The sequence below is a fragment of the Manacus candei genome, unplaced genomic scaffold, assembly GCF_025592945.1.
Source record: "Manacus candei isolate 608988 ecotype Guabito, Panama unplaced genomic scaffold, ASM2559294v1 h1tg000018l, whole genome shotgun sequence".
NCBI lineage: Eukaryota > Metazoa > Chordata > Aves > Passeriformes > Pipridae > Manacus > Manacus candei.
Genome location: NW_026138066.1, coordinates 22635770 through 22656661, shown reverse-complemented (window position 1 = coordinate 22656661; position 20892 = coordinate 22635770). Strand labels below are relative to the sequence as shown.

General features: G+C 38.8%; 1 protein-coding gene across 2 annotated transcripts in view; it reads left to right on the top strand.

Moving 5' to 3' along the window:
• PTPRO (protein tyrosine phosphatase receptor type O) overlaps window positions 1-20892 on the top strand; it is a 153563-nt gene that overhangs the window by 93426 nt on the left and 39245 nt on the right. For both annotated transcript variants that reach the window (XM_051784419.1, XM_051784418.1), the window contains exons 3-10: window positions 3340-3498; window positions 5474-5626; window positions 7260-7706; window positions 8698-8859; window positions 11604-11803; window positions 14184-14304; window positions 16157-16350; window positions 18704-18815. In XM_051784419.1, coding sequence (XP_051640379.1) covers window positions 3340-3498; window positions 5474-5626; window positions 7260-7706; window positions 8698-8859; window positions 11604-11803; window positions 14184-14304; window positions 16157-16350; window positions 18704-18815 — 1548 coding nt within the window. The remainder of the gene's footprint in view (window positions 1-3339; window positions 3499-5473; window positions 5627-7259; window positions 7707-8697; window positions 8860-11603; window positions 11804-14183; window positions 14305-16156; window positions 16351-18703; window positions 18816-20892) is intronic.

The window sequence follows — 20892 nt, the reverse complement described above, 5'->3', positions numbered from 1 at the left end:
CTTTTTTATAAAAGTCACAATATGGAGGTAAATAGTGATTAATCTGGGTGTGAGTGTGAGAAGCAAGAGAGTTGATCTCAGTCCCATTTCAGCTACCCATATGTAGTGCTTGCATCTCAGCTAGAACAATAATAAATCATTAATTTAATCTGTAGAGTGACACAACCTACAAATATTACAAACAAATTTATTAGGATTGAAATATAGTGCTTATTTTTAATGTAACCCCCAGCCACTCCTCCCCTTCCCCAAATTGCAAATATTGATGTGTCTGGCACAAATTGAATGCATTAATGGAGGATTTAGCATCCAGAATTTTCCAAGGCATTTGAGGAAGATGTTAGGTGCATTTATTATGCTACCTTGATTCTTGTGTAATGCAAGTTATGTACTAAATGCAAAATGCTGTAAGGTCCTGGAGAAACAGAGAAGCTGAATTTCCAATAAACAGATGAAATGGGAAAGGAGTTGCTACAGGAGCAGCAGATTCTGAGACACTAAGAAAAAAAAGGCAAATTTAGGTCTTGATCCTGCAAGCTTATCTGTGTGTGTAAAAATATAATCTGAAAGTCTAAAAATAAAGAGATTGTACATGAAGAAGTACCCTAAACAAGCTATTAGAGGGACACTGAAATGGTCTAGGTCCCTTCTGTAATATGACTTCAATGTAGTACAGAGTGTTTATAAAGACCTAAGTATTGTATTTCTCTGATTCTATAATTGCACCTTCTTTAGGTTATTTCTTGGGAACTACTGAAATCTGTAACAAGCTGGATCCTAAATACTGGAAAATGTAAAATTTAAAAGACCAGACTCTTTAATTATAAATACAGATAGTGAAGAGTGACATTTTACATATTCTTTAATTTTAATAACCCTAGGAGCAGTTAGTAAGTGAAAAACAGAACACGATGGTTATCTGCTGAGTGTTCTTTTAATTTCACAGCGTGCAAATAGCTTTTGATGTGAGGATTTGGTGCCAAAGGAAGTAAGATAATGGTAGAATCTTTAAATTGCATTATATTACTCATGCTACTCTGCTAACATCAGCCATGAGCAAGGAGAGGATAGTGAGTGGAAGATAACAACACGAAAAGAGAGTCTGTGGTGATTACCACTTAATTCAATTATTGGTTAATTAAATCAAAGCATCAGGAGGAAAAATCATTTGGATTAAAAAATGAATATAGCTTCCATCCTTTATTTGATTTGTTGTAGGAAGGAATAAATGGGGTAATTTAATCACTGACATAAGAGAGTTTCAGTAATTCTTTCGGAAACAAGACCTCAGATGTGAGTGAGACAGCAGAAGAAAGCCCAGGGCACACCCACTAACATGAAAGACGACTGCGTGTAAACGTTGTGCTGTTCAGAGATGGTTACTGACATTTAAACTACTGTCATGTGCTGTGTGAGCTGTGATATGAACCCTCTGGTCGTGTGGATAGTCAGATCCACTATTTATTTTGGAATAAGCGATGGGAGGAGTCTTGGAAGAAAGAAGAGGCTTTGTTTCCTGTGATCTGCTTTACTCCTGTTTATTTCTAGGCTCTCGTGAAATGTCAGCAGGGTTTTCATAGATCCCATCACTGAAGTGCCTGTTTGTGTCTGTGAGATTGGGATTTTCTGTTTGTAAGTGGGTGATGTACAAATATACTGATATATACTGGATGAAGCTAATGAAGTGTCTTGGCCATGAGAAACAGTTTAAAAGTCCCACACCATTGCATTCCCATGCTCTGACAAAGTTAAATGTGACAACACGACTTACTGCTTAAGACTTGGTGAGAGGTTCTGTTTGCATCTGTGGTTTCGTTCCCAGTTGTTTTTCTTCTCTGCTTCTCATCACACTGGAAACTTAATGCTGCAGTGAAAACACTGTGCTGGTCATTGGGATTTAGTTTTCTCTTACATTACAGTCTTGCTTTTCTATCTTTGATTAACCTGTTCCACCCTCTGTGGGGTAATTCCCCTTTTGATACTGATACTGATCTTCCCTTTCATCTGCTCTTTCTCTTACCCATCATGACTGTATGCTCTTTGGGGAAAAATATTTTAGTAGTTTTTCTCCAGGACAGAACTTTGAACTCAGATGGGTTCTCCAAGGCCATGCTAATAACAGCCTGAGTTTTGCAGCCTGATCCCTACAGTGTGCAAGAACTAAATCAACATGCTGATCTTTGCAAGGATGTAGGCATAATTACATTAAATATCTCTATTAAAATATGTTAGTGTGACAAATTTCAACCAATGGTATAACCTTGTTTTGGATATCTCCTTGTCCTTCTTAACCAATGCATAGTTGGGTTGCTATCATTTTTTTCTTGCTGAGGAGACCATCAAGCAAAAAAGGTTGGGGGGGGGGTTGTGGTTTTTTTTGTTTTGCTTTGGTTTGGGTTTTTTTGTTTTGTTTTGTTTTGGGTTTTTTTCTTTTGGTGGCTAAAGAAGGATGAATAAAACTGTGACTCTCTTATTTTTAGCAACAGTCCAAACTCCCAGCTGCAGTGAATTGACATGGTTTTCCTTAGCTTGTGGAGCTACACTGGTCTAGATTCCACATCACAGGACACAGGGATGTTTTACTTACTTTTTGTAGCCTACCTGGCTCAGAGTTCAAAGCAGTGCCTCACCTCCTTTCTGTGCACAGGCTTTCCCTGTGTCCTCCAGTAAACCATTTTACTTCTCTGCACCTCAGTTCTTCATCTATTAAATAATGGTCATGGTTCTGCTATATTTTATAGAAGTTTGATGTGGATAAATACGTTGAAGATGGTGGCCCTCTCACACAGTAAGAATGGAGACTGTATAACTAGCCATGAAATAAAGGAATGTGTAGATAAAATAGAAAATCTTCCTTCATGCAGCTTCCTTTGGCCATTACACTGATAAGTTTCTCAGTTAATCTTAAAAGCTTACATTTATGCCAAAGTCACAAGCAATTTCAAGTGTTTTGTTGTTTTTCTCTCAGCACTTTTACATGATTGGCAAGTATTAAAGATGAAAATCTTTCTGAGGTGATGACTGTGAGTGCTCTAAATAATAAATGCTATATGTCAACCTTTTTTTTATGGGAAATACAGCAATTTTTCTCTTAAAGCTTAAGTGTCAAGAACATAAATTACTTTGGGGGGAAGGTGGACACAGAAATATTGGCTTTGACAACATCCCGAGTAGCTTTTCCCCGGACCTCTGTGAAACCCTGAGGTAGCTTTAAGAGGGCTGTGCCATACCTAGCAAAATCATTTATTTCATTAATGATGTATATGTGTGATGAACTCAGTTTGCCTATTAATCTGTTTCTTTCCTCCTTTCTTTTCCTTTTGTTTGTATATCCTTTAGAACCCCTTCCTGTGAGCAATGTTTCTATCTATGATTACAAACCATCTCCAGAAACAGGAGTATTGTTTGAAATTCAGTACCCAGAGAAGTACAATGTTTTTACCAGGGTAAATATAAGCTATTGGGAAGGAAAAGACTACAGAACAATGCTGTACAAAGGTAGGAGAAAACTATTCCACTAAAACTGAATGCTAACTCTACTGGAAACACTTTAAACAGTGGTCTTGGATGTGGTGTTGACATGTATTGTTTATAATGATTTATATTTCTGGTAATGTTTTATATAATAGTTTTTTATAATGAAGTAAGGGGTGGGTCTTTGATTTGAGCTGGTATTTTCACTTGGGATTTTTAAACTTGCTTTTGTCTTAGTTCTAGTGATATTTCCTTTCTTTTGGATTTTAGAGGAAGACTTGGTGGTCTGGATTTTTTTAATCAGTCTGAAATCAACCTGGGGAGGCATCCCCAATTTCTAGTGCTTCCAAATTAACATGTACACTAAAATCTAAAAAATAATTTCCACCATTTCTTTTTATCTTCCCTGCAATTCAAAAGAAAAGGAAAAATGAAAGAAACTCAAATCTCATTAGGGAGGAGACAGATACATTTTTGCTTTCTAGATATGTTCATTGAAATCCCTGGATTTTTGTGTCAGTTGAAAGCATTAAAAAAGATCCCAGTCTCTTCCCTCTGGCCAAGGTTTCCTGTCTGGTAAACAGCTGATAGGAAAGCTTAGGGATGCCACAGAGCAGGGAAACCCATTCAATATGCCTGATTCTTGGCACAGGATCTAAAACTGGTTGTTCTGTATCATCATACAATGACACAGTGCTAATAGTACTATGCTGTATATTACTGTAGCATTCAGTATTGTCCCTAAGCTAATAAACCATGCTGGGTAATATAAATTTCAATCTTCTTAAAATAATCTAATCAAAGGCAATCAATTTAACAGTCTAGACAGTCAACCTAAACAATTTAAACAACCAATCTAACTACCTAAATGATCTAACAAGAGCAAATTCTGCTTTCTTTTTTCATTTTTTATAACTGAACTCCCTTTTGCCTGTATAGCTTCATCACAGCATCTGTCTGAGAGATGTAAATGTGACTGTCCTGTGGGAAGCACCCTGGGGGGCAAGAAAGACCCACATACTCTGTGGGCCCTAAAACCCCAAAGGTTTAACATTGCATAGTGGCAGTAAAATGCCTTTGAGGAATCCAGTATGTGCTGAATTGAATTTTAGGCACTGAATTAAGGCTCCCAGAACAGAAGACTTGTCGCTGTAAACTCTCTTTAAAATCAGCAGAGGGAAATAAGCACCTCCAGACAGAGGTCAGAAAATTTTGGCATCTCTTAGCTTCGATACAAATTGGGTCTAGAAATCACATTTTCAATGCTGTGAAGTGTCAAAAGTTAGGAAGGGCAAATCTGGACCACAGCAGAAAATATAGGTGACCTCTTTCCAGAGAACAAAAGGGATACCAGCAGTAATTTTTATCTTCTACAGCTAATAGATGGTTCCAGGGGCTATAATGCTAAAGCTGCTGATAAACAAAAAAGTCAGCCTAAATTAAGAGATTCACTAATCAGCTTGCACACTCCTTCCCATAGCCAAATAGCCCTGAGCAACTTTTCTTCAGGCCACACGTGCACTGACAGTGGATGTGAGCCGAGCCCTCAGTCCTGCAGCCTGTGCTCAGCTGCATGTGGATGCTCCTTTGAACATCTACCCTGAGCCTTGTGCCTCAGTCAGCAAAAGACCAAAGAGGCTTTTGCGTGCAGCAGTTAAAGGTCTGCAGGGACTGTCAGATGCTCTTTGAGATATTCAGTGTCATGGGGAACAGGTTGCCAGATTCAGTTCCCCTGCCTGTGAAAAGTAGTTCATGTTTCTTGTGCTGGGCTTTTTTGTCTTTTTTTTTTTTTTTTTTTTGGTAGCAAAGGGGCTTTGACAGCCAGGAAAATTTTTGGCAAACTGAATTGTTACAATTTCACGTCTCAGAGCAGGCTGAGCAATGTTTAAACATCTGAAACACTGCCAGGTCAGCATGTGCAGTTGCATTATCAGAAAGTGAACATTTGATGCATTATCCTCTATTTTCCTTTCTTCTTTTCTCTTTAAACCTTTTGCAGATTTCTTTAAAGGTAAAACAGTTTTCAATCACTGGCTGCCAGGTATATGCTACAGTAACATCACCTTCCAGTTGGTATCAGAAGCAACCTTCAACAAGAGCACACTGGTGGAATACAGCGGGGTCCAGCACGAACCCAAACAGCACAGAACAGGTGAAGAAAATCATTCCATACCATTTCTTTCAACTCTTTATAGCAGCTTTTCTTTCTGTTGTGGGTAGGGGATTGACCCCACAGAGAGGAGGGTCTGTGCAGGAGCAGTCCTGGGAGCTGCTCCAGGCCAGGAGCCTGGGAAGAGAATGTTGTGGCTGTTCCATAGGGTTATGTGTACAAACAGTGCAAAGGGAAATTTGTGTGAGTGTTTCTGTTATAAAACTTGCTTTTTAGAAAATAAATTCTGCTTCACATGAGATATCCTAGGCCTTGTGCCAGGAATTAATTTTTAAGTCAAGGGAATAGCTGCACTGAGCATACTATTGATCTATCTCTATTGGCCTGTCTCCTTGTGCAGTGAATCATAGCTAAACTGTTAGAGAAGGCCTTCTTCATTGTGCAGTTTTCTATCACAGAGAAGAATATTATAGTTGCCCCACTTGGTGGCCAGTTTGTGCCCTGAAGCATGAACTTTTAATTTCCAAGATACCAATATTGCGAAGGCTGAAAATTGCATTTGTTCAGGGTCCAGAACTAATTTAATTTGGTCCTGGGACAATGCCCAAAACTCTTCTGGTAATCTGTTGGACCACAGACAGTTTTCAGGGTCCAAAGTGAAATGAACCAGTGTTAAAATCAAAAGGCCAAATCCACTGATGAATACACTGGTGTTGGTCCATTGCCTTGAACAGAACAAAGCCAACTGATGCCAGCTGAGTTCTGTCCTGAAGATCCTAAATATAGTTATCCAGATATTGGACCATAAGAATGCAACCAACAGGATCCCGTTTTTCTTTCCTGATGCCCTCCCATGCATCATTTTTCACATAAACTGCAATGAGAATATAGGATCTGGTTTTGTGTTAGTGGCTGTGGCTGGGACAGGGGAGGTGAACAAATTAGTGAGTTGTAAAGTGCCAGCATGAAAGGGGCCAGTCAAAATTATTTGCAGAGGCTACTCATGCTTGTCGTGTGTAAGGAGAGGCAGACAAGCCACTACAGTGAGGCAGACAAAATGCTGTGTGATCCCCTCCTGGCACTTCTTTGCGTGCCAGAATCTTGTCTTCTGGAGACCAGACATCTTAAGATCAAGCTTTCACAAATATTAAAATTTAAACTGATGTTTAATGCTTGTGAAAAGGTGGCTGCTAAAAGCATATGAAAAGACCTACGGCAACGTGAAGGTCATTTTTTTAAAATATGAGCCATGTCATATATTAGTTTTGCATATATTTTTCAATTCATTTCTACACAGGTATTTTTTACCTTGATCAAGGTCTTCCTGGAAGACACAATAAAGTAAATGAAGGTCCACTGTTATAAAATCACACTCAGATAGCCTCGTTGCTGTAATAGCACTGAAGTCTCATTTACTGTGACTTCACATCTACTTTTCTTCCTGATATTCTTGAATCATGATTCTTCTGTGAAGTTATACTCAGCTTGATCCCACTATAATCACACCTTCTATATGTATTTGTAAGAGAAGGGAGAAAAATAAGAAGAACAAGTTCTTTCAGAGTATCCCTAGCTGCATTGTTTTTTTGCAAATATTATCTGTCTGGGGAATTAACACATGTTGAAGGTGCACACCAGACACATATTAAAAGGCTAACCCTTGCTTCTCTTTCAGTTCCTTACCCACCTCGAAACATTTCCGTTCAGATTGTGCCAATCAACAGAAACAACTGGGAAGAGCACAGCGGAAATTTTGCAGAAGAATCGTTTGTGGGACCACAAGAAGTCGTGAGGAAAGAAAAGCTTAGCCATTTTTCTGGCAACCCACCTGAAATTCCAGCAGCAAACACGTCTGCAGCCTGGTGGGAGCAGCGCTCGAACAGCACTGAGTACGAAACCACGTCGCAGCCGTTCTGGTGGTCTAACGAGGCTGAGTCATCAGAGGGTGAAGAGGAGTTTGTCAATGCAGTTGCCAGTGATTACGAGGCCAGTGATGCCAACAAGTCTGGGAGACCCACGCCAGAGCCCCCTCCCTTCCTTCCTGTGCAGATGGTGCTGACCTGGTTACCCCCCAAGCCGCCTACTGCATTTGATGGTTTCCATATTAATATTGAAAGGGAAGGTAAAGCAGAGCCTTAAACCCTTCTCATACCTCTTGTCTCCAATTCCATTGATGGATTGTCTCTGTAAACTAGTAATTCTCTATTAATTATCTAGTACTGTACTTCAGAGGGCTTTGTTAGATCCCCTGTATTTCTTGAGAAGTTTCTTGCATTGAATAGCATCTAGTTCTGGCTGGACATCATAAAAGTAGGGCAGGAGAGGTAAATCACAGTTTGCAGTTCTCTTTTGTTAAACAACTTTTATACTGTTGTACATACCATCTCACTGTTTACACTGTAGATTTTGTAAACCCATTCTGGTTATAAAAAGAAGGAGAAATGAGCTGATAGAAATTTGAGACAAAGAAGGTGCATTATACCATAGACTGTCACTGAGAAAGGTTCTCAGGGAGAGCTGGACTGGAGGGGACATGCAGAAAAGGTAGTCTCAGTTCAGATCAGCAGTTGTCACAGTTTACAGCTACCAAACATTCTTCTGACCACAAAGAGACTGGTAACAAATGAGGAGATTTTTTTAAGAGATGGGGATACAAAAAATTACCATGTTGCTCGAAGATTTTCTGGTTTAAAATCTATTTTATCCCAATGAATTTTATTTTCTGGCAGTTTTCACAAGCCTTTCCATGCTGAGGGAAAATTCTTTTTTGTTTCAGAATAAGAATGCGATAGGTGGAAAAATGGAAGCTCCTTTTCTCTCATGGTGTGATTTTTATCACTAGCTCAGTCATGACAACCCTATTTTATCATGCCTTCCACAGAATGAAAATTTGGCCTGGGTTAATTGTTACTCTGCTCCTATACTGCAAAATTTGTCATTAATTACTCTTGTGCTGATGTCAAAAAATGGAACTATCAATGTAAATCCAGTTCTTTTGGATACCTTTTAATCTCATGGCAGAAAAAACATTAACATTATGTAAATAATCTTCTTAGACTCTGGAGCCTTTCAAATTTCAATTAATCCACACTTTTTTTCCCCTCCTGCTTTAGAGAACTCAATGGAATTTTTGACAGTAAGTGAGGACACTCACAAATTTGTTGCTGAACTGAAAGAACCAGGAAAATACAAGTTGTCTGTAACAACATTTAGCTCCTCTGGCTCTTGTGAAGTTCGTGGAAGTCAATCAGCAAAAACACTTAGCTTTTACATCAGTAAGTACCTCAACAGTCCCACCTTTTTCTTCCAGAATAGCATAACTGTAATGTAGAGTTTGACCACTGTGGCACCTTTGGCATCTGGTGAAGGATCAGAAGAGTTTGGTCTTCTGTAATTCCCCATGCCAGTGAAGGAAATATAATGGAAATATGTTATATATTTTATCCTGTCCAGATGGGCCTTCATTCTGTCATCTTAGCAGACCTAAGAACTGAAAGCAGGGGATGTGATGGAGTCACTGCCTGGGGTTCAGAAGTGGCTCACTGAAAAAAAATAACCCTTTCTCATCTTTCAAAATGAGGATTTAATTCCAAGAAATAATTGGTGGTTGTAGAGAGTCTTGGTAATATTTAACTTCCCTACTCTTGGAGTATGCTGTATGTACTAGGTTAGGGATGAAGGGCAGCTCAGGCTGAGAGTGTGGGAATTGCACAATTAAACACTGAACTCTGAAATTGCATGGTCTTTGAGAAAATATGGAGTAAATCACAGTAGGTGAAGCAGTTCAGCCTGCTAAATTTAAAGAAGTAAAAGTCATTTATTATTTCCCTGTAGAACCCCAGAGTTTCTTAACTGGTGATTTAGTAAAAGGCAAAGTAATAATAAACTACTGTGTAAACTAATACCTTGACTGACAATTAGATCAGCAAGCGAGACAGGTGTTGGTGAATTCAGCTCATTATCCTCCTGATGGCTGTGGTCACCTTTGTACCTTTTTCTACAAAAGGAAATAGATATACACTATAGAATGCCCATACAATGAGAAAGGGGAATACTTGAAGGAGTACACAGTTTTACTTGTGGGAAGACCCTGTCTCCCCAAATCATGAATGCTGCAACAAGACACAGTAGCTAAAACTGACAGAAAAATTCATATTAAAAGGAAGTGCACTCAAGCACTTAAGTACATTACGAATAAAGATTGTGTCTTTAGTAGCTCCTAACATTTACAAATACTATTTAGACTTAATTTATAATAATGCTTGACTGCACCAAACAATTCCACTATCACTAGTATTTTTTTAACAACTTTATAGTTGAAAGAAACAGTAACTGAAAAACAAAGAAAAAAGAGGAAACAGCAGATGAGAGAAAGTGTCTCTGCTGCTATAATTTCACTGTTTTCTGGCTTTCTTTAGGAGTAGTTATTAGCTTCATTGTATGAAAAGCATTAACGTGTGCATATATGTAGCACTGCTATTACTGTCAAACGTTATTCCATTTTACAAGGTGTGACTTATTTTGGTCAAGCAGTATGCACTTCAGGGTCCTCCATCAAGTGTTCTCCCTGTGGACAGAGACCTGAGAGAAATGAGGACATACTAATCCACAGTGTAGGGGTGTGGATGGCAAAATAAAGGATGAACTTGAATCTCATTGGGTATAAGTATTAAGATGTTACAGGAATCTAAAATATTTCAATTTTACATATAACACATGAGAACATTTGGGGTTTGGGGTTTCGTCTGTTAGTTTTGCAGGCTTTTAGAACCAGATGAGGATTCTTGAGAGTTTTCTTATTTATTCTGTTGAACGCGAGATCCTTAGTATTTTAGATAGATTTTTTTTAATGTATTTCTGGTAAAATGCCAAATCAGAGATGTGTACAAGTAGTCTTAAATTGAAATTGCTTTTCTATTCCTCTTTGTAAGTTTGAGAAGGTAGGCACTTTGTGTGGGGACTACAACTCTGGGTCATGACATGTAGTATCTCCAATTCCAATCTCCAATCTCCAATCTGAATTCCCTTAATGGCAGTTCTGAAACTGTTTCTGAATGGTAAGAGCTACTTGTGCATCCACTGGCTCCAGAGACTAATCTAATGATCAAATTCCTCTTTTTTACCTGCATGGGTGTGGGTCTGCTGCCGTGAATAAATTTTGCCCATAGCTTCAGTCTTATCTTATCCTTGTAGCATTCAGTCAGTGAATCATCCTGTCAAAGTATTGGCTTGTGTTACACAACATTTTTGTTGTACCCAGATAGCAGTATGGATTGCCAAATCTTATAGGCTGGTCTCACACCACGTTCTTGCTCTGACAGTTGTTTTATTTTTATCAATAAACGTAAATTGCCATTAGAATTGCACGGAGGGAGGAATGTCAAGGAGAGAGCTGTCACAGGCATCACTTAAAAGTGACAAGAAAACTAACTATTTTCACAAAATCTTAAATTTTGACCAAGTCTAGCTGAAGTTATTTTCCAAACTGCTATTTTATCTATAAAGCCGCGTTGTCTAGCAAGTGCTTCAAAAAGTCTGATGGAGAATGAGATTCTCCGCTGTGGTGACCTCTGTGAATTTGATTTTCACGCTTCAAGGCTCAATAGTATGCTTGGAGGGTATGTTAGTATGTGGAGAGGCGAAAAATTTTGTGTGCTTATCCTTTAATATTGGTCAATGATCTGTACATTATTGCCTATCGCTGCTTTTAAACATTCCCTTGAAGCAAATCTGATATTGCTGGGTGGTTTCTGGTAGGCAGTAGGGAATACTGCAATCTGAATTTCCAGACAGTCACATTTCTTTTGTCATCTGCTCTGCTACAGGTAAAATAACTCAAGCCACAGACTGCTTCCCAGGGGCTCCCACCTTGGCTGCCTAAGGGCTGTGGAGGTGGACAACTGTGAGTCCAGCCTCCCTCACTAGCAATAAATAATTCCGTGAAGGAAGGGTGTTTTAACATATGTGCCTCAAATGGATAGAGTGGCTTGCTCACATATGCTTTTGGGACATGTCCCAGGTCCCACAGGTGAATGGATAGAGGAGCTCACTGAAAAGCCCCAGCATGTGACCGTGACAGTGCTGAGCTCCACTACTGCCCTGACATCCTGGACAGCATCACACGAGGGCGGCGGCAACAACACCATTGTGTCTGTGCTCTCCCTGACCTGTCAGAAGCAAAAGGAAAGTCAAAGGCTTGAAAAACACTACTGCACTGAGGTAAGGAGCAGAAGCTGGAGCCTTTTCAAATCCAGGAAAAAAATTTCCCACAGTCCTGCTGTTTGGAATCATCGTGCCCCAGGGCTCTCTCAGGCTCAGGGCTGCAGAGTAGGGGAGAGCACAGCATTTAGGAACAGAAGAGTGCAATACACCACAGTATTGTTAAAACAGGGTTTCTGTTGTACTGACTGTGACCAATCCTTTCTTCAGGCTTATGAGTTATGGTGTACCCTTTGAGACATTTTTGTGGCAGTAAGCAAAATGGTGCCATACCATAATAGCACTTGGGCAGGTACTGTAATCCATTTGTATTAAGTGGAGTGCTCACATGCATTATTATAATCAAATTAGCATAAATTATTTCTTAGCTATCCTATATATGAATACAGAACCTGACTGTAAACTTTCTGGAAGTTTAGAGATGATCAGAAGTCAGCTTTTCTTTTCATCCATAGGAAAAGATGTCAGCAGTGGGAAGTAAATAGCAGTTCAGGCCACCTGTGATTTGGATGGACCACAGTTCTTTATTGCTGCTGTGTGGGACATGTTTATAATCATCAAAAATCCTGAACCCCAAAACATTTTTCTGTTTTTTCTGCCAGTTTTCTGTTACCTGAAGCCCTTAGTGAGGGCAACCCCACATCAGATTCCGTGTCTATGATGGGTCAGTGGCGAGTGGCTTCAGTGAGAGAGAGGTTTCAGCCCACATCTCAGTAACCTTACCAAGATGTTGATAAGGCCATTTTCTGAGCAGTGCCATGATTTCTGTCTGGCTCCCTAAATATGTGTGATGATGGAGTCTGCAAAGGACTGCAGTGCTGCCCCTGCTGCACCCTCTGCTCACCCATGAGAATGGAAGGGGACCACTAGCACTCCCCATAAATCTCCGTCTCCTTCAACTCTCTGATTAGGACTGCAAGGGAATTAATATGAGAGTCTGTGTCCCTTAAAAATGTCCTTTAAAATGAATCCCTATCAAAAATTTTGAGGTTTATTTCAAGAATGGCTGTGAACTTAAAGGGTTTGGAAGTGTCTTTTCATGACAGTTTGAGAATTGTTTTTCAGAATCTGCTTGTAATCTCAAGTTCTTTATTAAAAGTCCAGTCATTTAAATGGGAAGCAAAACAATATGGTAGGTGATTAAAAACCACAGGTCACAAGTATATACACTTATGATTTAAGTAATTACTACAGGATTCATCTACAAACTCAAAAATAAGTACCTAATATATGAATAAACGAGATATCTGTAAAAGTAAATGTGTGTTTATTGCCAGTAGGTAGAAAGGTCTAACTGCAGTTACTTGTTTCTTTCTGCCATTACAAATTTTTTTTTTATCAAATTCTGCCAGTTTTTATACATATATATACCTGCTTATTATGGTTGCTGGTTTGAATTCTTCTTGAATTTGCCCCTGAAAAGGGGGAAAATGCAGTGCAAAGTTCTACCCATTCTAACATGGTGCATGATTTAAAAGTGATTTAGCTTTCCAAAGCAGCTGGTAAAGTCAAATTCTGTTCCTCACTAAATCTGTGCTGGCACTGGTACATTCATGTGCTTTGCAGTAAACCACCAGTGCAGAGGTGGCTGTGATACAGACTTCGGAAAGGTTGTGAAGAAAATATTAGGAGGAAATACCAGCCTGCAGCTCGAGATGGAATGTGTGAAGGCTTTTCCTCAAAGCTGTTCTGTGCGTTTGCTGTTAGCGGAGTCTTCAGGAGATAAGATTTTTTGTATTGTATCAGACCAGGAGTCACTTGGTCAGGCATTCTGCCTCCAGCTCTGACTGAAACCTAGTGTGGCTCAGCAGAAATTTTAATGGTGATGCTCAAACTTGTAAAGAAAAAAACACAATGCCCCTTAGTCACATTTTTTAATGCCATGGAGGGGAGAATGACAGAGAATAATTCCTCTCTGATTTCACTGTGGAGTCACTTACTACATGCATTCAGAAGACAGCTTTTCCCATAATGCTGCCTTCAGCTCACATAGCTGCATTGGATGATGGATGAAAAGCCTCAGGCTTTGATTGAAAACACATGGTCTAAATGCTCCAGCCTGAATAATATCACCTGAGAATTAATAATGTAGCCTGAATATTTTAATAAACTTTGACAGCAGGAGAGAGTGGGTCTACAGTGTGATAGCTGACCTTATGCAGCCAGGCAAGTGCGATTCTCTGAGTCAGATTATTTGTCAAGTCAGTCCTGACCACTTTCACAGTTTTGCCATTTTGGACTCAATGAACAGATTTTTTCTGTCGATGCCAGTGTGTTCGGATTCATGCCTTCTGTAACTGGAGTCATTCGAGTACAGTCTCAATATTCTTCTAATTAACCAAGTAAATACTTCATATCTGATGTGTTCCCCTCCTATTAGGTGAATTCCAGCAGCAGCCTCATTGAAAATCTTGTTCCTGGTGCCCAGTACCAAGTTGTGGTCTACTTACGGAAAGGACCATTGGTGGGACCACCTTCTGACCCCGTTACATTTTCCATTGGTAATCCCTGCACCTACTGTTTGAAAAGTGTTTGAGTTTGTTTTCAAATATGTGTAGTATATTCATGAAGTCCAAAATCCCATGAGGGAGTAAAAAATTGTCATGTTGGTTATTTCAAGTCTAATGAACACTTCCTGAGAATATTTTTCTTGTGTTGCCTAGCCCATTACTGAGGTGGTGAAAATACTCCTTCAGTGGAGGGAAGATATTTCACATTTAAATGTTATTACCAAAATTAAATAGAGATAAGTTATGGACAGGAATCATACAGAGAGTGCCCTGTGGAAAGAACTGCCTTCACCCTTGGACACTTGAATATATGTTTGTCTCTAGTGGTGCTCGTTTTTGATGCAAAGAGAAAGAGATTCAGTGTACAGAGTTACTTTTGCAGAGAAACGTTCAACCTGAGTCACCCAGCTTCTGCTTTTGACAAATAGTCTGCCCAGTGGAAGAGCAGGTGTATTTTTAAGTCTGCATCCTCTCTGTGATGTAGAGAAGAAAGTGAAAAAGAAGTCAACCTTTTAACAGCTAAATGAATATGATGAGGGCCTTTTCATTCTAGGCAATATCCTTGTATATTTTCATAAGTTGAGTAAAAATTTGAAAAGTATGGTATATTTCAGTAAAGTAAAAAGGTAGTAAGTAAACATATATTTAGTTATTATTGACGTTTCTCTCTTTGGACAATTTTTATAAATGCTTTTGATTTTCTTTCTCACTGTAGTTAAAGAATTCTATTTTTATTTGAGAAAGGAAAATCATGTAGTCCCAAAGTAAATTCCTTAATTTTCTCCCCTTTTTTATGGACTCAATTCCATAAAAGTTTCTTACTAAACTCAAAATGGCAATCAGTTTCTAAACAGAACATCTCATAGGTTTATTATTATAAAGAGGACATTTTTATGCACTAACACAACAGTCGTATGAGTTTTCATTTCATAAAAGGATATTGAATTTGATATTAAAATAATAGAACTGAAAAAAAAAATTGTGCTGTGATATTATCAGCAGTGGTTAATGATGAATGAAATTCAAATAAGATAAAATCCACTTTAAAAAGTGCTCAATTCTCCCCATGTTTAGCCTAAGGCTCACTTTCACTGTGTGAGTATTAGCACTTTAGAGAAAGCAAAGAAAAGGCATAGTAAATGATTTATAAAGGTAAAGGCAATCATGTGTTAGCATGGGTTGAAGTAATCTGGGCACTGGTCTCAGAACCCACTCTCACACTGGGTTCTGACCCAGCGTGCAATAGCTGGGGCTCTGCAACCCTTGTGAATTATAGCAAAGTACTTACTTAAGTAGCCTCAGTTAAGTCATAAAGAGTAATTGCTTTCCAGACCAGTATAGGTTGCAGAAGCTGACCCTTATGTGACATTTTTTCAAATCACTTGACTCCTCTTTCTCAGTGTCACCACCTGTGAGGCAAGAATAGCAATACATGACAGAACCTTTAGGTTCCCCAGGGAAGGAGTGCTAGAGATAAAAAATGTTCTTTCTTATGGTGTCATGGCTTTTGATGCTTTTGTTTTTGAGCATCTTGAAATATCTCCTAAGCACCCTGATTTTCAAAGTAAAATGGAACTCTCATTTATGAAAAAGCAAGCCCCGTGCCTTATCTCAAGCTAAGCAGCCAACACCAAGTGGTCTGTAGACATTTCTGAAAAAGTGGTCTTAAACTGGAGAACAAATGCTTAAAAAATGATATTCAACTATGTCAAGGAAGCTCTTGGGAATTAAGGTAAGGAACAAACCAGAAATAGGTAGAACCTGATTAAGGAAAGGTATTGTTTTAAAATAAAGTGCAACTGATAACACATGCACGTTACTAATGATAATTTCTGGTTTACAGTGCCCACTGGAATAAAGGATCTGACACTTTACCCTTTGGGACCTACTGCTGTGGTTTTGAGCTGGAACAGACCTTTCCTTGGGGTGTTCAGGAAATACGTTGTAGAAATGTTTTACTTCAACCCATCAACAATGACCTCTGAGTGGACAACCTACTACGAAATAGCAGCAACCGTCTCCTTAACTGCCTCTGTGGTAAAGTGACCATTCCTGACTATTGCTTTGCCCTGCCTGTGTGGTCCTGGCACCCGGTGACACTTCTTTGCCCAGCCTTTTCCCCATGAATTACGTACATTTGCCTTTAAGCCTGGCACAATTTTTCCAAGCAAAGCAGAGAAAATGGCCCATATGCTAGAGGCATTTTCTGTTCTGAAGTAAGGGAGTGCCAGCTGAAGCATGCTCAATTTTCAGCAGAGTGATGAGGCAAGAGATAAGCCTCTTTTTTTTGTTGTTCAGCAAGTCCAGAGGCGGGTTTGGTTTGTGGGTCAGTTTGTCAGTCAAGGCTTTAAAAGTTCCATCATCTCCTTGGGGAGTGTTGTCCAAAGCCTTATCTGCATAATTAATATTGCTAATATGGATTTGGGGCTTGTGGGCTAGTCTTGCAGTGTGCCATCTGGAAGGCTTAGATGCAGAGATGTTTTTGTGAAAATAGCCTTCATGTTTCTGAAGCTAAAAAGACTTATGCCAGGGTTTTAACCAGCTGTACACTGGTCTCTCTAAGAAAACCCAGACATATATATTCACAGGCATCTTTGCAGATATGAAGTGAAATTTTCGTCCTCTTTTCCATTATTTCCTAGGCAAGGTGAACAGATTTTATTCAGACTTTGTTGTAATGCAAGACAGAAAGCAATTTTAGCTGAAATTAGTAGTTCAGAAAGTTATGAGTATGCAAAAAGGGTAGCAATAACTTTTGCTGCTGGTGAGAGCCACAGTGATTTACTGTAATTGATTTGCATAATACCATTTGTGGAGTCATTTTGGCTGCAGCGCCTTAACTGTAATTGGGTACGTGACAATAAATCTCCAGGGAAATTAAAAACAAAAATAACTTACCAAATGAGTAATTAATATCTGGTAATCATGACTCAGCACAAATAGATTAATAACTGAGTGATCTGGGTCATCTAAGAAGCAAAGCTATCATCCAGAGTTAATGTGGTTCATTAGGAAATGAGATGATGTTGGCCCTTACTGTTGCAAATCCTGCTCAAGGAAGCCTTTGTCTGGATTTCAGTCTGAAATTTGACAGCATGTTACCTCAGCTAAAGTGAGCATTTCTTAAAGAATAATTTTAAAGAGTAAGCTTGAATTAGGAAAAGAATGTCTCCCTGTCCCTCTGTTATGGCATTTAACATACAGGTAGGGACTGGTGAATTTTTGTTTGGGTTCTCTAGTGGTGCTCCAGAATCCCACCATGTCCCAAAACTTTCCCAATGATCTGTGAGTGGTGTATTCTGGAGCAACAGTGAGAAGGCAGGGGAAACAAAATCCAACCACTTGAATCATCAAATATTATTTCCTGAAGTCCTAAGAGTTGGTGAGAGCCTTTGGAACTGAATTTGTCTTTTTAGTCTGTTTAGTTACTTCATTAATTTTGTGCTCTGCAACTTATTTTAAAGTTGTCAAAGTGATGCTGGTATTTTAAATATTACACCAGGGCATGTCAGAAGAAGTCCAAGCAACTTCAAGATTTTGGTGTCAATTTGGATACAGCTTTTCCCAAAAATCATAAAGATAGATCACAAACCCTATATTTGCATTGTCTTGTAGTATCTGGAGAAAAAAAAAAGGCCACTGCAAACAACAGAGATCTGTAAAAATAGCAATTATTTCCACTTTGTTGATAAATGTCCATTATTTCCAATTTGCTTTTATTTTGAATTTTAAAAAATATCATGAGGCTTCTCGTTTAAACATAAAAATTAAGTATTTGAAGTGTTTTGTGCTGTCAATGGAAGTACTTGAATTTAACCTAAATATTACATGTGATATTATAATATAACATATATTGCATTTTATACTTCATTTATATCTCATTTATATTTGCATGTCTAATGTATGTCTCTTAAGTAATTTATGTTTCATTCGTATTTCATTTATAACAAATGATAATGGAAAGTGAAAAACACTTCAAAAATTGGGAAAAAATTCATCTTTTAAAGTAACAATATTTGAGTCAAAAACATGGTTTCTAATTTATTCTCAAAACATATTTAATCAAAATAAAAAAGTTAAATATTTTGCCTTCATCACATCAGAATTTTGTGATGGAAGATTGCTCTGTGGGTATTGTTCTTCCCACCTTGGAAATCAATGAGAGGTTCCCATGAGCAGCAGAGCCATCACAACTGTGTTTGCTCTCCCTGCACAGATTTTTTAATAAATTGAAAGGCCAAATTCCAGGGATTTTGATCGAAGTAAGGTATGGAAGCTCAGTAAAATGAGTGTGGGCACCAGATTTATAAATATCGTTGTATTTCTTAAGTCACAACTCATGCTGGTGGATTTTCTCCTCAGCTGCTCTTTGTCTTTTGTCTCCTCACAGAGAATAGCCAACCTGCTGCCTGCTTGGTATTACAATTTCCGGGTCACCATGGTGACCTGGGGGGACCCAGAGCTGAGCTGCTGTGACAGTTCCACCATCAGCTTCATAACAGGTAAGCAGCCAGCTGGAAAAAACTCTGGGAGTGCTCCTGGGAGCAGAAGAGCAGAGAGAGTCTGGCTTGGGTGTTGTGCTTCACCTACAGATAGCTACAAGTTAGGATATTTATCTACCAAGTGGTTTTTGGTTTGGTTTGGGTTTGTGTGTTTTTTTTTACTTTATTATTTTATTTTTAAGGAGGGCTCTGAGGACTGCTTTAAATGGATATATATATAAAATTTTCCTATGCCAAGCACAGTGCTTGGTTACTCTGTTCCAGTCTTCCAATCAGCTGAATGCATGGCTCCAGTGAGGGCCAGTGGTCCTGCTCATCTTTTACCACACCATATACTTGACACATGGAGAAGCAATAGGTAAATAGGTAAACCTGAATTCTTAGGTTTCCTAATATTATGAAACACTCTTCTGTATATTTACTGGCAAGTCATTAGTAATCTGGATTCTCAGCTGCAGTAAATTGATATAACCACATGGATTTCCCTCTTCCAATGGAGATCACTCATGTATTTGACACGCTCTGGCATCTCTTGTTAGATTCTTTGGGTTTGAATCTTCAGTATTTCCTACAGATCAGCCATTGAGGGACTGGCATAAAACAGGTCCTCTTAGCACCTTGCCACATGTTCCTAGCATCCAGGCTGGTTAGGTCAAAATCAGAGTTTCCCATTGAATCATTTTGCTTTTATGTGCCACTGTTTAGTTCACTTTGCAGAAGTACAGGTGAGAAAAATCAGGCTATAATGTCCCAGCCACTCACTCCAAAGCAGATACTACCCTAGTCCCAGATTTTCTGTTTGTGAGAGACTGAAAGAATGTACCTGAGGAAGTAACTGAATAAGAGCCATTTGCAATTATATTCAACACAGTGCCTGTGCCTGACAGAGCCACAATAGAAAGTTTATCAGTGGGTTAAGTCATAGCTCCACTGAAACCAACAGAAACCTTCCCATGCTGAGATGTCTGATCCTAACCTACAGTGCAGACAAATTCTGGCACTTTTCCAGTGTATCAGAAACTCATAACACCCACCACAGCCTCGTAAAGGGTCTCCAGGGATATTCATTGTCCTTTGGCATCAATCAACTTTTCTGTAGCACTGTGAGGAAGCAATTTTCCAGCTGGTTGGTTGCTGTATGAGGGAAGAAATGTCTTTTCCAACTGATTTGGGTACCAGGCTCAGCATTTTAGAGTGGAAATGTTCCAGTGGGACACTCACTTCAATATTGTGTCTCTGGAAACCTGCAGGAGAAATGAGGGAGACTAAGGTTCTTCTAAAATATAAGCTGTCATCAGTATCAGTCTGAATCTCTGTATGATGACAGTAAGGACTGCTACTGCTGTTAAATGAAAAATGGATCAACTTCTTAATTAGCAGATGTAGACAAAACCAGAAATGGATGACTCTCTTAATGTCATACATTTGTGATTGACAAAATCTCTCTTAAAAAAGGTCACCCGGTCCTTAGTGAAAATATCCAGCTGGAAAGTTGTATTGATAGTTAATTCCTCTCACTATCAAAAGTTTACACCCTGTGTTTCTGATCTGAATTGTTCTAGTTTTAATATACAGTTCAAAATTCTTATTGCACTTTTATCATATTGTTTGAAGAGACACAAAGCTTTTCTTTCTGCTCTCTATACAGAATTTAGCTTCACTTTTTTTCTGTTTATAAATTGCTTCCATTGAACTCTTTGGGTGCTTTCACTGTAAGGTGTTTTCTCATGTTACTTTTTTTCCCTACTCTGCCTTTCTAATTTTTCCTGTCTTTACTAAAGTACATAAAAACTGGAAGTATAATACCAGCCTGCTGAATACTCCCCTAGAGGCAAAATCAGCTCCCTATTCAAAGCTCTCCCATTTGTGTATCTAGATGATTGCATTTACTGTAGCATGACACTGGAGATCTGTGTTGATTTACTTCTACTATGTGGCTTTCTAACAGAATTTATCATTTGGGGAATGTTGTCTACATGCCATTTTCCAAAAAGACTCAACTTTGCACCTGGCACTTTGAAACACATTTTGTGTGAGCAGGCCCAGCATAGGGGGCAAAATTTGAAGCACAGCACTG